This window comes from Schistocerca gregaria, chromosome 10 (assembly GCF_023897955.1).
Source record: "Schistocerca gregaria isolate iqSchGreg1 chromosome 10, iqSchGreg1.2, whole genome shotgun sequence".
In the NCBI taxonomy this organism is placed as follows: Eukaryota; Metazoa; Arthropoda; class Insecta; order Orthoptera; family Acrididae; genus Schistocerca; species Schistocerca gregaria.
The window spans coordinates 223,702,879-223,716,388 of NC_064929.1; the positions used below are offsets into that span (position 1 = coordinate 223,702,879).

At 41.8% G+C, this 13,510-nt stretch overlaps 1 protein-coding gene across 1 annotated transcript in view; it reads left to right on the forward strand.

Annotated features, from left to right (window-relative positions):
• The first annotated feature begins 268 nt into the window (after positions 1-268).
• Positions 269-13,510, forward strand: part of LOC126293257 (G surface protein, allelic form 156-like) — a 155,873-nt gene continuing 142,631 nt past the window's right edge. Inside the window, exon 1 of the mRNA XM_049986373.1 lies at positions 269-371. Coding sequence (XP_049842330.1) covers positions 269-371 — 103 coding nt within the window. The remainder of the gene's footprint in view (positions 372-13,510) is intronic.

Here is a 13,510-nt window from a genome sequence, read left to right on the forward strand (position 1 = left end):
ACGAATTATAATAAATAACGCTTCAATTGCCGACCTATTTGATTTTTTTCTTCTGCTCCCCATTTCCTCATCGATCTCCGACAAATGTTCGACATACACTACGCCATGCATCTTGTTTCCTATAACTGTTTTTATAATCAGTGTCGCGAACATCTTACAAATATTTGTGCTTTTCAACCTCCATTCTAAGCGTTTCACTGCCATCAGATTACATAGTTAACTGTCGAGCTGGGTAGCAAAGTGGATGCAGAGCAACCCTCGACAGTCGATGTCACCAGTGGACACACGTGTGGCCACTTCCACCAGCGTCTTCTGGGGCAAGGAAATCCGTCTGCGGTGCGACCTTGAGAAAGCGTCTGTCCTTCCACAGTGTGAGTTTATTTCCGCAGAGTGTAGCCACATCATTTTGCTTTATTTATTGCACAAACGTTTCATTGAAACGAACTTCCGTGTAGCCTTCGCTAACGCCCACACCCGACGGAGGGATCACCCACGACCGACTGTGCCACATGCGCGCATTTCACGAGACACTGTGGAGAGGTTCGGAATTTAACCCACGACTCTGGAGTAAAAGTCTGGCGGTCAGGAACTCTACACCACCACCACCACCACCACCACCACCACCACCTCTCAGCCCCTTGCCGGTCTAGCACTAGAAGCGACACGAGGATTGGAACCGGCTTACCTCCGAGGTGAACACAACAGCACAGGCGTGTGTGAGGTTGCAAGTAGGCTGTTTAGGTTTTTTTTTATTGGTAACGCCGCCGCCACGTAGCGCTCTGTATGAAAAATCACTGGCTGTGCCGTGTGCAGTCTGTGGCTGGTTGGCATTGTTGTAATACTCGCCATTGTAGTGTTGGGCAGCGGCAGCTGGATGCTAACAGCGCGTAGCGTTGCGCAGTTGGAGGTGAGCCGCCAGCAGTGGTGGACGTGGGGAGAGAGATGGCGGAGTTTTGTAATTTGTAAGACTGGATGTCATGAACTATCATATATATTTTGACTATTAAGGTAAATACACTGTTTGTTCTCTATTAAAATCTTTCATTTGCTAACTATACCTATCAGTAGTTAGTGCCTTCCGTAGTTTGAATCTTTTATTTAGCTGGCAGAAGTGGCGCTCGCTGTATTGCAGTAGTTCGAGTAACGAAGATTTTTTGTGAGGTAAGTGATTTGTGAAAGGTATAGGTTAATGTTAGTCAGGGCCATTCTTTTGTAGGGATTATTGAAAGTCAGATTGCGTTGCGCTAAAAATATTGTGTGTCAGTTTAAGCACAGACGTGTATAATTTTTCACAGGGGACGTTTCAAGGTGACCTAGCTTACGAAGCCAGGTACAGACAACTGGTACGTGGTTGTAAGTGTGTGTGTAAAGGACAAGAAGATTATTACAAAAATTTTACTCTGCACTAGCTAACAACATGGATATGTGGACATCAAATTAGGTGCACACAATTAAGAAATCCGAAAAAAATTAAGTGAAAATATTTTCTGATATGCAGTAGCGAAGAGTCGGAAAAATAAGACAGCTTCGTTAATAAACCATACTAGTATGACATACTGCAAAATGTACATACATACCGACCGACCGACAAACTGGAGGTGTGCAGGCGTCCTGACTGACTGACCGCCATGTCGCTCTGGTAGGACACGAGACAGTCGACGGCCAGGTGCGCGGGCTGCCATGGAAGTGGTCGGTCGGTCGGCCGATACCATACGGGTGCGTACTTAACCCCTAACTGGCAGTGAGGTAGTTACAGCACCAAAAGTGAAAAACGTACATTTGTCGAGTCCTACTCGTCACCTACAAGCCTTAACCTATATAACTGAAATTAGACATTTACCATTAAAAAACTGACTCTTCTTCAAAGCTGTAAACCGAAGGAAAGAAAAGTTCACATACAGTATAAAGATTTCTGCAGGCACAGTCTCTGGGGAGGTTCTATGGTAACATTTTCAGCCGAATGGCATACCTTATTGATGAAAATGAAAAAAAAATAGCAGAAATTGGTTAAATATCTCAGGTTTTAGATAATTTACTGGTTTTACCAATTAAGTTCAGTAATTTTTCGCGTCCAAACCACCGAAATACTTTGAGCACAAAACACTGGAACATTCCAAACACAATGGTGCTTCAAATCTGGCACACTCTCCTGATGCTTTCCTGATCTTTCTTAGAGGGACACGTTGAGCAGCATTTTGTCTTAGATTTAGCAGCAGGGCTTGGGATGTTCCTGGTGCCTCGTTAGGATTCATTCCTAAAATATCACAAATCCAATTTCTCACTTCTTTTCTCAGAAATGGAGAATCCAGTCTTCTTTTCATATGCTCTCAAGTACATGTCCTAGTTGAAAGAGGAATTCTCTACGAGTCACATCATCATCATCATCATCATCATCTTTGCCATGGAGTAAAACAAAAGCATTTACACCAACTATATCCAATATAGTATAGAAGATTGCCATAGGCCATCGCCTTGGTCTTCTGGATGTTCTATAGTTACGAATCTTTTCATCAAGAGCGTCAACACCCTGTTTTGTTCTATTGTAGTCGTGTATATTTTCAGGCTTATGTTTCACCTCACATTCACTACAGTGCATTGTTGATATCGTGTTCACTAGTTTTTTTTTTTTTTTTTTTGGGATGTGTGAAAGTGGAATTATACAGCCAGATTATCCATAGATTGAAGAAGACACATTTCTGCCTTTCACTGTCGAAAAGTTCGGTGGTAGCTCAGCCTTATTATTTCTTATAGTGTCCGCCCCCGGTAGCTGAGTGGTGCCGGCACGGTAGCTCAGTGTGTTCGGTCAGAGAGCCAGTTGGACTCTGTAATTATAAAAAAAAAATTAAAATCTGAGTGGAAGGATCAACCACCGAAATTGAACAGGATGTCTTGCGACGTCCGCAACGACACACACAACGATCAATACGAACAAAATGCATTGATCGGCGCCACATAATGTCAATCCCGGCTGGGTCGCAGATTTTCTCCGCTCAGGGACTGGGTGTTGTCCTACTCATCATAATTTCAACGCCATCGACGAGCAAGTGGCGTCAAATCGAAAGACTTGCACCCGGCGAACGGTCTACCCGACGGGAGACCCTAGTGACACGACATTTTTTAATTTGTTATAGTGCTAATATAAGTGAAATGGCGTTTCTACGTTTGAGAACCAGTTGTCTCCAGACACATTTCTGTTGCTTCCTCTAATTGGTTCAACCAACCTCATGACAACTGCTGTTGGAATGAGCATACGCTGTGGGGTGGTTACAGCTGATTTTCCACTATAAACTTCAGCATTCGAACAGTAATGCATTTTGGCAACAGTCAGGATGAATATTTTTATTCCACATTTCCTTGGTATGGAAGGATTGTACATCCTGAACGCTCATCTGCCACGGAATCCAACAAGCATTTCGTCCACGGTGACATATTCTCCAAGTGAATAGTTTTCTTGGCAAGCTTTTACAAATGAAATGAATAGCCAAGAGATGTGGTACAGTTTGTCTCTGAGTTTTCTGGCATCACAGGTTGCTGAATCGTCAAAACGAAGACAACGCAATAAAAATAATAGACGTTTCAAGGGCCTAGTTGCTCTAAAAATTAGTGTACCAGCCATTTGTAGCATACAAACCATACATTGTTTGATTTTAAGGCTCCCGAGAAATAACAAAGACCCTTAAGGGCCTTTATTTCCACTTTATCTGTTACTTTTGAAAATAAACAATTTTTTTTGACTCATGTAGTAATGATATAATTTTTTCATTGGTTCTGAGTACTCTCTCTGCAACCATATCATCAGTGAAAAGTAGTTCCCAAAATGCTAGAGGAGTCTCTTTGTTTTCCTGTCTAGCTGGGCCACGTATTCCAGGAAGATGAATTGGAGAGATGATATTGCTTTGTGGGGCTCTTCCACGTATGCGGGCTATTGTTGATCATTTGAATCTATTCCACCCGTAAATATAGCTACCTGTAGGTTGCCCCTCATTGCTGTCATCGTCATTGGTATTTTGATGGTCTCTTACGCTTATATCACTGTCTGTCTACTGGTTCGTTCTATCGACGATATCTTCCTCATTCATTTTTATGAAATCTGATACAATAAATCCAAAATATTGCTAGGAAAAAACTTTTACTGCCGATACAACTGGGTCCTTGGGACCTGCGTAATTTCATAGATACAAAACTGGCAAAGAGACAATGCTGTGGGCTGGTAGGCAACTGAATGCTGGGAGAGTACACAGGAGTGCGGGCCAGCGCTGCTGCGAACATTGGAGCGCAAGCGCTGGAAAAAATAAATTTACTGATTGGCGACTCCATGGAGTGCTGTGTGCACAACGACCATATACGTTAAATTAAAAGGAAGGTCAGCGTTGGCCGTAATGTTGACGGTTTACTGATAGCAATATTACGGCCAGCGCTGACCTTCCTTTTAATTTAAAAATAAATTTCTCTCGGGTCCCCAGGACCCAGGCGTACCAGTCACGGATTAAACATACAGAGCCAGGTAGCTGCGCTAGCAGCAAAACTATGTTTTCGAAGGACACGAAGAGGAGGTTCCACGACAGACAAAAAGGCTCAACTTTAAGTGTCAATATACAGTTTTAGGTTAAAATAGCTAACAAAAGCCTGGCATAGAATTTTATTTATTGAAAGTTGGTGGCGCCATGGGCCGACGGTGTAGTGGCAGTTCGTTGTACTTTCCAGTAGCCTGGAAACGGAGCTGGAGCAGCTGGAAGCGACTTCGCATAAACACAGCACGAGGTGAGACAGGTGCATACGGGCAGAAGTGTGCATGTTTACGAACTGCCCTCATACGTGGAAAGCGTGTCTTGCATATGGCTCATGTAAGGGCGAATTAAAACCTAACTGCGGAATACTTGTAAGCAGAGAATGTATTCTAACAATTGCGTTAATTTTATCATCTTAGCAGATCAGCACTTGGGAGTCAAACAGCTGATGTATAGTAGAATATGAGTAAAACACACGAGTACAACAGAAGACACTAGTGCACATTTAACTATTGCAATTTAAGTGTGACCAGAAGGGAGCACATAAAAACGTGAGTACAATTTTTTATGTAATATGGAAAGTATGGCATATACTTCTGCACTTATTGGTAACATTAGTACTTACTGAAGGATATTTTACATCATATTGTAACAGATGCTATATTAGGCTTTGAACATGGCTACATTTCAGTAACTGTGCATGCAAGAGGTTCAGTGGAGTAGAAATAACAGGCTAATCAAACGTTGACCATGGTTTAGTCGATTTCAAAACCGTCTTCTTCAGAAGATGTACCTGTTAACAAGATTAGAACATTGTTCGTGGAACAAAGATAGTAACATTACAATAAACAAAATTACAGGAAATGTTTACAAATTTTTTTTAGCGGAGCATACTCACGTAGGAGCATATTACCTATAGCTAATGTGGGAGTCGTGTAACGTGGGAGTCGTGATTTGTGGGCATATACACTTCATGGTCAGGTTTCGATTATTATTTTACTTGTTATTTTATAGCATTGTGTGTTTAGTACATGTGGTCATATAGCATGGTTTACCAGTAAGTCTACTGCCCTCGGCGCGATGCTTTACAAGCGACAACCTACCCCCCTCCTAGATCCCCTCCTCTTTTCCCAAGTTTCATTTGTTTTTTAACATTTTCATTTTCTCTGTCACGATGCGTCCTTTTACGATGATCTAGCGTGACAGGGGTCAAGTGGAGTCTAATGTTTCAAATGGCTCTGAGCACTACGGAACTTAACATCTGAGGAGAGACTAGCCGGGCCTGTGGTACAACGGTGGTGTTCACTGAAGCTGTTTTGCTCTGCTGCTGATGCTTTATACGGTTGCGTACTCACGCACAGGTGCTTCTCGTGCGATTTGTACACTTTGTAAAGAGTCTGCTCTGTTCAGCTGAGCCTGCAGGTTGTTTATAAGGCATATGAGTGTGTCCTCTCTGCTCTCCCTCTTTCTAACTGTTTCGTTAATTCGCTGATTCTGTTGCTGACACGTACTGGTGACGCTGCCCACCGCAGCCTCGCACGAGCGGCCCCCACCTGAGGTGACTCGACGCCAGCGCCTCACCTCTGGCTCTGGCTCTGGCTCTGTACGTCACGATTTGTACTTAAATGTCAGTTTTGTATAAAACTTCCAAGTGGCATACTATAGTTTGTTTTACCTAGCGTCAAACACGTGATATTTTAAAAAAGTTTTAGGACAAAGCCTTTCAAAGACTTTTATATAAAAATGTATTTTAAATGGAGATTAACCGACGAGAGTCAACAACTCCGACATTGGCTGTAGGTAATGCGATTCTAAGCGAGTGTGCTTCACCAACAATTCTTTTTAAATACTCCCTATAATTCTGCTTATTGTATGTTACTTTCTTCCACTCACAACGTTGTCATCTCGTTAATGCGTACAACATCTGAAGAAGGCGGTTTTCAACCGTCGAAACCATGGTCAAGGTTTAAGGAAAGTATTTTGCACCTCGTTCACCGTTACTTCTAATCCACTGACGATCCTAAACAATCAAAATCTTATATATTTTTCAACGGAATCTAATCATCGTTCAGGACACTGTAACGGTACTTTGACTACCGCGCCTCCTCCAGTCAAAGATGTGATTTACGATCGCGCATGCTGAAGAGCGCTGTGCCAGCGACAGATTTTCATAAGTAATTATGATCTTTTTTTTCTACTTTTGCGTAGGTGCTTGTTTTAACAGCTAGTTCATTACTATCTTGTTATCTTGTCTTCATACGTTTAAGACGTGTATTTTTCGGCGCTGATGTCAATGAATGATTTTAAGTGGAAATTAAAACTATTATGAAAAGAACACACGGCGTCTTCAAGTTATTTCAGTAGTGATTCGCAATGGTTATCGCCAAATTTATGCATTAATCCAGACAGTGAGAACTTCAAGAAAATTTCATGAGACGGAGAACAAGAGGACCAGGGAGAATGAAAAAAAAAAAGACATCCTACAAGAAAATCAAGAAATATTCCAGATGCAGCCACGAAGACTATATTATAATAGTTAATACGTTTCTGACAGAATTATAAGGTAAATTTCAACTTATTTCTGATACTATTTCCTTGTTGTTGTTGTTGTTGTTGTTGTGGTCTTCAGTCCTGGGACTGGTTTGATGCAGCTCTCCATGCTACTCTATCCTGTGCAAGCTGCTTCATCTCCCAGTACCTACTGCAACCTACATCCTTCTGAATCTGCATAGTGTATTCATCTCTTGGTCTCCCTATACGATTTTTACCCTCCACGCTGCCCTCCAATGCAAAATTTGTGATCCCTTGATGCCTCAGAACATGTCCTACCAACCGATCCCTTCTTCTAGTCAAGTTGTGCCACAAACTTGTCTTCTCCCCAATCCTATTCAATACCTCCTCGTTAGTTATGTGATCTACCCATCTAATCTTCAGCATTCTTCTGTAGCACCACATTTCGAACCCTTCTATTCTCTTCTTGTCCAAACTATTTATCGTCCATGTTTCATTTCCATACATGGCTACACTTCATACAAATACTTTCAGAAATGACTTCCTGACACTTAAATCTATACTCGATGTTAACAAATTTCTCTTCTTCAGAAACGCTTTCCTTGCCATTGCCAGTCTACATTTTATATCCTCTCTACTTCGACCATCATCAGTTATTTGACTTCCTAAATAGCAAAAGTCCTTTACTACTTTAAGTGTCTCATTTCCTAATCTAATTCCCTCAGCATCACCCGACTTTATTCGACTACATTCCATTATCCTCGTTTTGCTTTTGTTGATGTTCATCTTATATCCTCCTTTCTAGACACTATCCATTCCGTTCAACTGCTCTTCCAAGTCCTTTGATGTCTATGACAGAATTACAATGTCATCGGCGAACCTCAACATTTTTATTTCTTCTCCATGGATTTTAATACCTACTCCGAATTTTTCCTTTGTTTCCTTTACTGCTTGCTCAATATACAGATTGAATAACATCGGGGAGAGGCTACAACCCTGTCTCACTCCTTTCCCAACCACTGCTTCCCTTTCATGCCCCTCGACTCTTATAACTGGCATCTGGTTTCTGTACAAATTGTAAATAGCCTTTCGCTCCCTGTATTTTACCCCTGCCACCTTTACAATTTGAAAGAGAGTATTGCAGTCAACATTATCAAAAGCTTTCTCCAAGTCTACAAATGCTACAAATGTAGGTTTACCTTCCCTTAACCTTTCTTCTAAGATAAGTCGTAAGGTCAGTATTGCCTCACGTGTTCCAGTGTTTCTACGGAATCCAAACTGATCTTCCCCGAAGTCAGCTTCTACTAGTTTTTCCATTCGTCTGTAAAGAATTCGTGTTAGTATTTTGCAGCTGTGACTTATTAAACTGATAGTTCGGTAATTTTCACATCTGTCAACACGTGCTTTCTTTGGGATTGGAATTATTATATTCTTCTTGAAGTCTTGAAGCCACAGACTGTACCGTCAGTAAATAAACACTTGGGTATCGCACAGCCCGCCAGTGTGCTCCAACTGCCGCGGCACTTTGCCAGATATCGTGAGAGCGGGCGTGTCGGTGGCGCTTCAGTTTTTCCCGTACGTTACCCCGCACACTGACAGATCTGCAGGCATTCCTGGACTCTGGAATAGTTAGCGTCAGAATTACAAGGGCCCGTGTAGGCTGCGAATAGTCACTACGTAATATGTGCCCTGTATTTTTTGTGTTTGCAGATTAGCCTCTAATCACTGCCACCTTTTAACGAAAGGATATGCCGCTACACATACTGGTGAACTGTTAGCATTCACGCTACTGTTGTGTGTGTTGCTCGTTGTGTTGAATATCTGTGGTGAGGGTACGCCGATACTACGTTTCTGCAATGTATAATAATCCGAAATACACTCGCTACTCCTCACAGATACCTTCCTGCCGTGTGCCGCTCCGTGAGAGTGAAAAAGGAAAAACTGGTGGCGTACGTTATCACGGGTTGCCGGTTAATGACCTAAGGAATAGCCTACGTGTTTACGAGTGATTTCTCGGAAAATCTCGGCACCAAAAACGGCACCTATTTCATCAGCAGTTTTCTATCAACATTTTACCAACGCAGATTATGAAATGGTTCCAAAATAAAGATTCTCAAAACAGGTACAATTCGCAGCAGATTTCCAAATTACCCTCTCCATGTAATTCCAGTAGACACTGACGGAAACATCACCTCCTCAGAGTGGAAGGGAAAACAGCGATAAAGTACAGTTGCTCGTATTGTCAAAACACTGGCTGCTACTGGTGCTATGAAATGAAAGTCTGTGTGTATAATAGTCATTGTCTTAATTTTCTACCAGTATTACAAAATCAAATATTACCGCCCTAGGAAAACGAAATTTACATTTTCCCTAAATAAATCCCCTTTAAGCAATAATCAAGGATCAATAACTTCTAAATATGGAAATTGTAAACTAGGCATGTTCATAAAAAATTTCGTATTTTTTTCCAGATAGCTTAAACCTGTTAACGTCTCACCACTGGCCTTCGTCGGTGGATAGATCGTAGCGAATGCCCTGAAGCAGGGCTTCCCAACGTGTGGTCTGCGAACCCTTTAGGGGGCCGCCGGCTCTTTCTAGGAGGTCCGCAGCCACATTTCACGAAATCGTGTCAAATAATGAGTAAAATTATTGAATATAAATGTGAAAATCAAATTCATCACTATTTTTTTGTGTGAGAAACATGTATACTTTTACTTCAGGTAGTATTCCCAAGCAGCCTTTGCGGTTCCTAACTGAGAACGCATACACAGTTTAGTGCCGGAGAATGCGGCTTCTCTGATCGACTGTTTAGCAACAATACGGGGGTCGTTTCTGCTCCGGCTCACGGCGCTAGATGCGCTGAAACCTTTTACGCAAGCGCGGAGCGAGCTTTGTCGACCAATCACAACGCTCGCTGGCACGTATGCAGCCCCAGGCACAATTAAATGTTAAACTTGCTTTCTCAGTGCACTACCTGTTTCATAAGTCGGTTTTTGACGAGTTTATCACTTCTAACATAGATTGGTGGCTGAAGTCAGAAACATTGAAGAAGGGTGCAGTTTCTCCATAACCTTCACAACAAGGGAAGTTTCCAGTTGAAATGAATGAGGAGGGAGGCCGACCAAACGAAGAACATAATCACAAGAAGCTCCACAGCCGGATTTATTATGTCAAAACGCTGCAAGGACTCCATTGGTTGTAATATCCTGTGGAAGTGTAATAATCAAGAAGCGTAAGTGCAACTAAAGCTATTTAGAAATGGGCTTTATGGAGACTAAGGAGGGTAAAGCTCAGTGTGTAATTCGTGAGCGAGCCCTTCCGAACAGTTCAATGGTTCCAGTTAAATGGCGCCGTCATTTTGAAGGTACTCACCCCGATTTCCAGGCTAAAGGCGTCGATTTTTTCAAAAGGAAGAGTGCTGTACTAGCTGCTTCTCAGCATTGCATGAAAACTCATGCAAAAACAATTAATAAAAATTCATTAAAAGCTTCTTTCTTGGTCAGTTATCGAGTGGCAAAAGCAGGCTAAGCTCATGGCACTGCAGAAAATCTCATAAAGCCGTGTGTTAATCATATTGTTTCTTGCATGCTAGACGAAATGGCAGCAAAGCTTGTATCTTCGGTGCCATTATCAAACAATACTGTCAAGAGACGCATTGTTGACATGTCAAATTATGTGAAAGACACTCTTGTTTCTCTGCAGATAGATGAATCCACATGTCAAATGATGTGAAAGACACTCTTGTTTCTCTGCAGATAGATGAATCCACTGATGTTGCAGGACTGATGTTGGCTTTTGTCCGTTATGAATACTCTGGATGTTTTGAGGAGGACCTCTTATTGTGTAGATCTCTACCTGACAACACAACAGGTGCTGAAATATTCTGTCCATTGGATGATTTTTTAAGGACTAACGAAGTTTCATGGTGTAATTGCATAGATGTGTGCACAGATGGTGCAAAAGCTATGACGGGTCCTACAGTCGGAGCTATAATGAAAATAAAAGAAAACGCCAAGAATTGCAGCAGTTGTAATTGTGCTCTCCACAGATACGCTTTAGCTACAAAAAATGCCTGTTTCGTTCAAGAAAATTTCGACGAATCCATTCAAATCATTAACTACATAAAATCAAGGCTGTTGAAATCAAGACTTTTCACAACGCTGTGTGAAGATATGAGAAGCCTTCATCGTTCCCTGCTTCTCCACAAAGAAGTGAGGTGGCTCTCAGATGGGATTGCACTCTCTCGGTTGTACTAATTTAGATTGGATGTCTTAGCTTTCCTTCCGGAGCACAACATCAAATTAGGAGATCTTATTAATGACAAAAATTGTCAGTGTATACTTGCCTATTTGTCTGATATTTTCTCCAAAATTAACGAAATAAATATTTCGCTCCAAGGGCAAAGTGAAACAAAGCTCACTCCTATAGACAAAGTTCGACCATTCAAGAGGAAAATCAATTTTTGGGCTGAGAGTGTCGAGGAGGGGTAGGTCGAGTGTTTTCCTCTTCTCAAGGAGTTTTTGAAAAACAAAACATTGACGCTTGGGAAAAATTTGTTTCATTAAATCCTGGAACATCTGCGAAGCTTGATTTGTTGGAGCATTATTTCCCCAACAGCTGAATATGAGAAGCTGCAGAAATAAGAACTGGTGGTCAACCTATTCACTGTATCCAAAAAGCCGAACATTCTATCATCAAATGAATATGTGTTGTTGATAGAAATTTCAACAGATCCTACCTTGAAATCAAGTTTTGACATTGACGGTTACTCACACTTTTGGATCCGTTTGGATAAAAAGAAATACTACCCCCTTACTGAAAAAGCAAAACGTGCACTTCTTCCGTTTGCCTCAACATACATGTGTGAATCTGGATGCTGCCCACAAAACTAAGTACCGAAGCTGTCTAGATGCGGAACCACACATCTGTCTCCAGTTGTCAAGAATTGAACCCAACTTTTCAAAATTGTGTCAGCAGAAGCACCCTCAACCATCACATTAGGATTCCATTATTATTCCTACAGACTCATCTACAGTAAAGAAGAAGTGAACGTACCTGAACTATAACTCTGTAGGAATTTTGTTTCTGTCTTCCATCATTTACAAAATAATTATTAATTAAATTCTGTTGGCATTGACATTTTTGTTACGAAAATTAAAATCATCTCTAAAGATATTTTCTTTTCTTTATAATATATTCCGGCCTCTCAGTTAAAACTTTGGCCTGCCTATACTTCAGTTACAATTACTTGCTATTACTCTGACACTATATTGTGGCAACTGGCTGCGAGCGTAAACAAATGAGAACTTTTCACGTGCCAACTTGTAAAAATAAAACCTCCTCATCCAGAATTGTTTCCTTTGAGAAAAAAAAGTCTTACGTTCTGTGTAATGCTTTGTCTTCTTATATAATTCTTTCCTAATTTGTTTACAGTCAAGGCAGACTGCCACGATATAGTGTCCAAGTAGTAGCTGAAGTTGTCAGCTGTAACTAAACTGTTGCCATGCCGCCTGCCAGTTATGCCAGCTACCAACTGACAGTGCACTGCTGCAACGCCGCTAAGGACTGACAGCTGCCGTCCAGTGGATACGCAGAGACGTAAAAATACCTAGGCTTCCCGAGCTGTTTACATGGGCACGAAAATCGATTGTGGAACTGGAAAACGACTTTATAAAAGCAGATATGCAGAATCGATTTTGAAGTGTTTACCTGACCAACCAAAAGCGGAACTGGGATATCGGCTTACGAAATCCGGTTGTGGAAACGCACGTAAACTGGCTGAATGTATCCCCACACATTGCACAACAGATGTCACAATAGTCCTTTAAAGGCAATTCCTTGGCCTCTTTCCTTTCGTGATGTGTGTGTATCCCGAATCACGGGTCTGCCTCTTTTCTTCACAGCCGCGTGGAACGGCCGCGCAGCCGTGGATTGGACGGCCGCTGCCCCGCCGGAGGTTCGACTCCTCCCTCGGGCATCTGTGTGTGTGTATGTAATAGAGACATGAGATACTTTCTTACCTAAAACCTAACAAATTAATCGACCAATTCACTTCAAATTTTTACACGTTACTGTGAAACTTTCGACTCATATGTATATTTTTAGTATATATCATTTATGAATATATATAAAATACGTAATAGCGAAATGTTCTTAGCAAACAGGAAAGATGTACTTGTGTCTTATTGGCTTATGATTAGAGTACTCCTACAGAACCTGAATTCCCAACAACAATAAACAAGGTTGAAAGTCAGAAACGGGGGCTAAGATTGGTGGGACAGAGATGGGAGAAAGTGGACACAGAAAACGGAAAGGAGGAGATGGACAGACAGAGGGGGCAGGAGCATAAGGAGGAGGAGGGCGAGGAGGTGGTGGGGAGACAGTGGGTGAGGTTCGGCAGGAGCAGGTGAGGAGAGAAGGAAAAGAGGTGGAGACAGGGGAGACAAGAAGTCTAGGACGTATATCCAATTCCCACGCATATCAGAAACGTG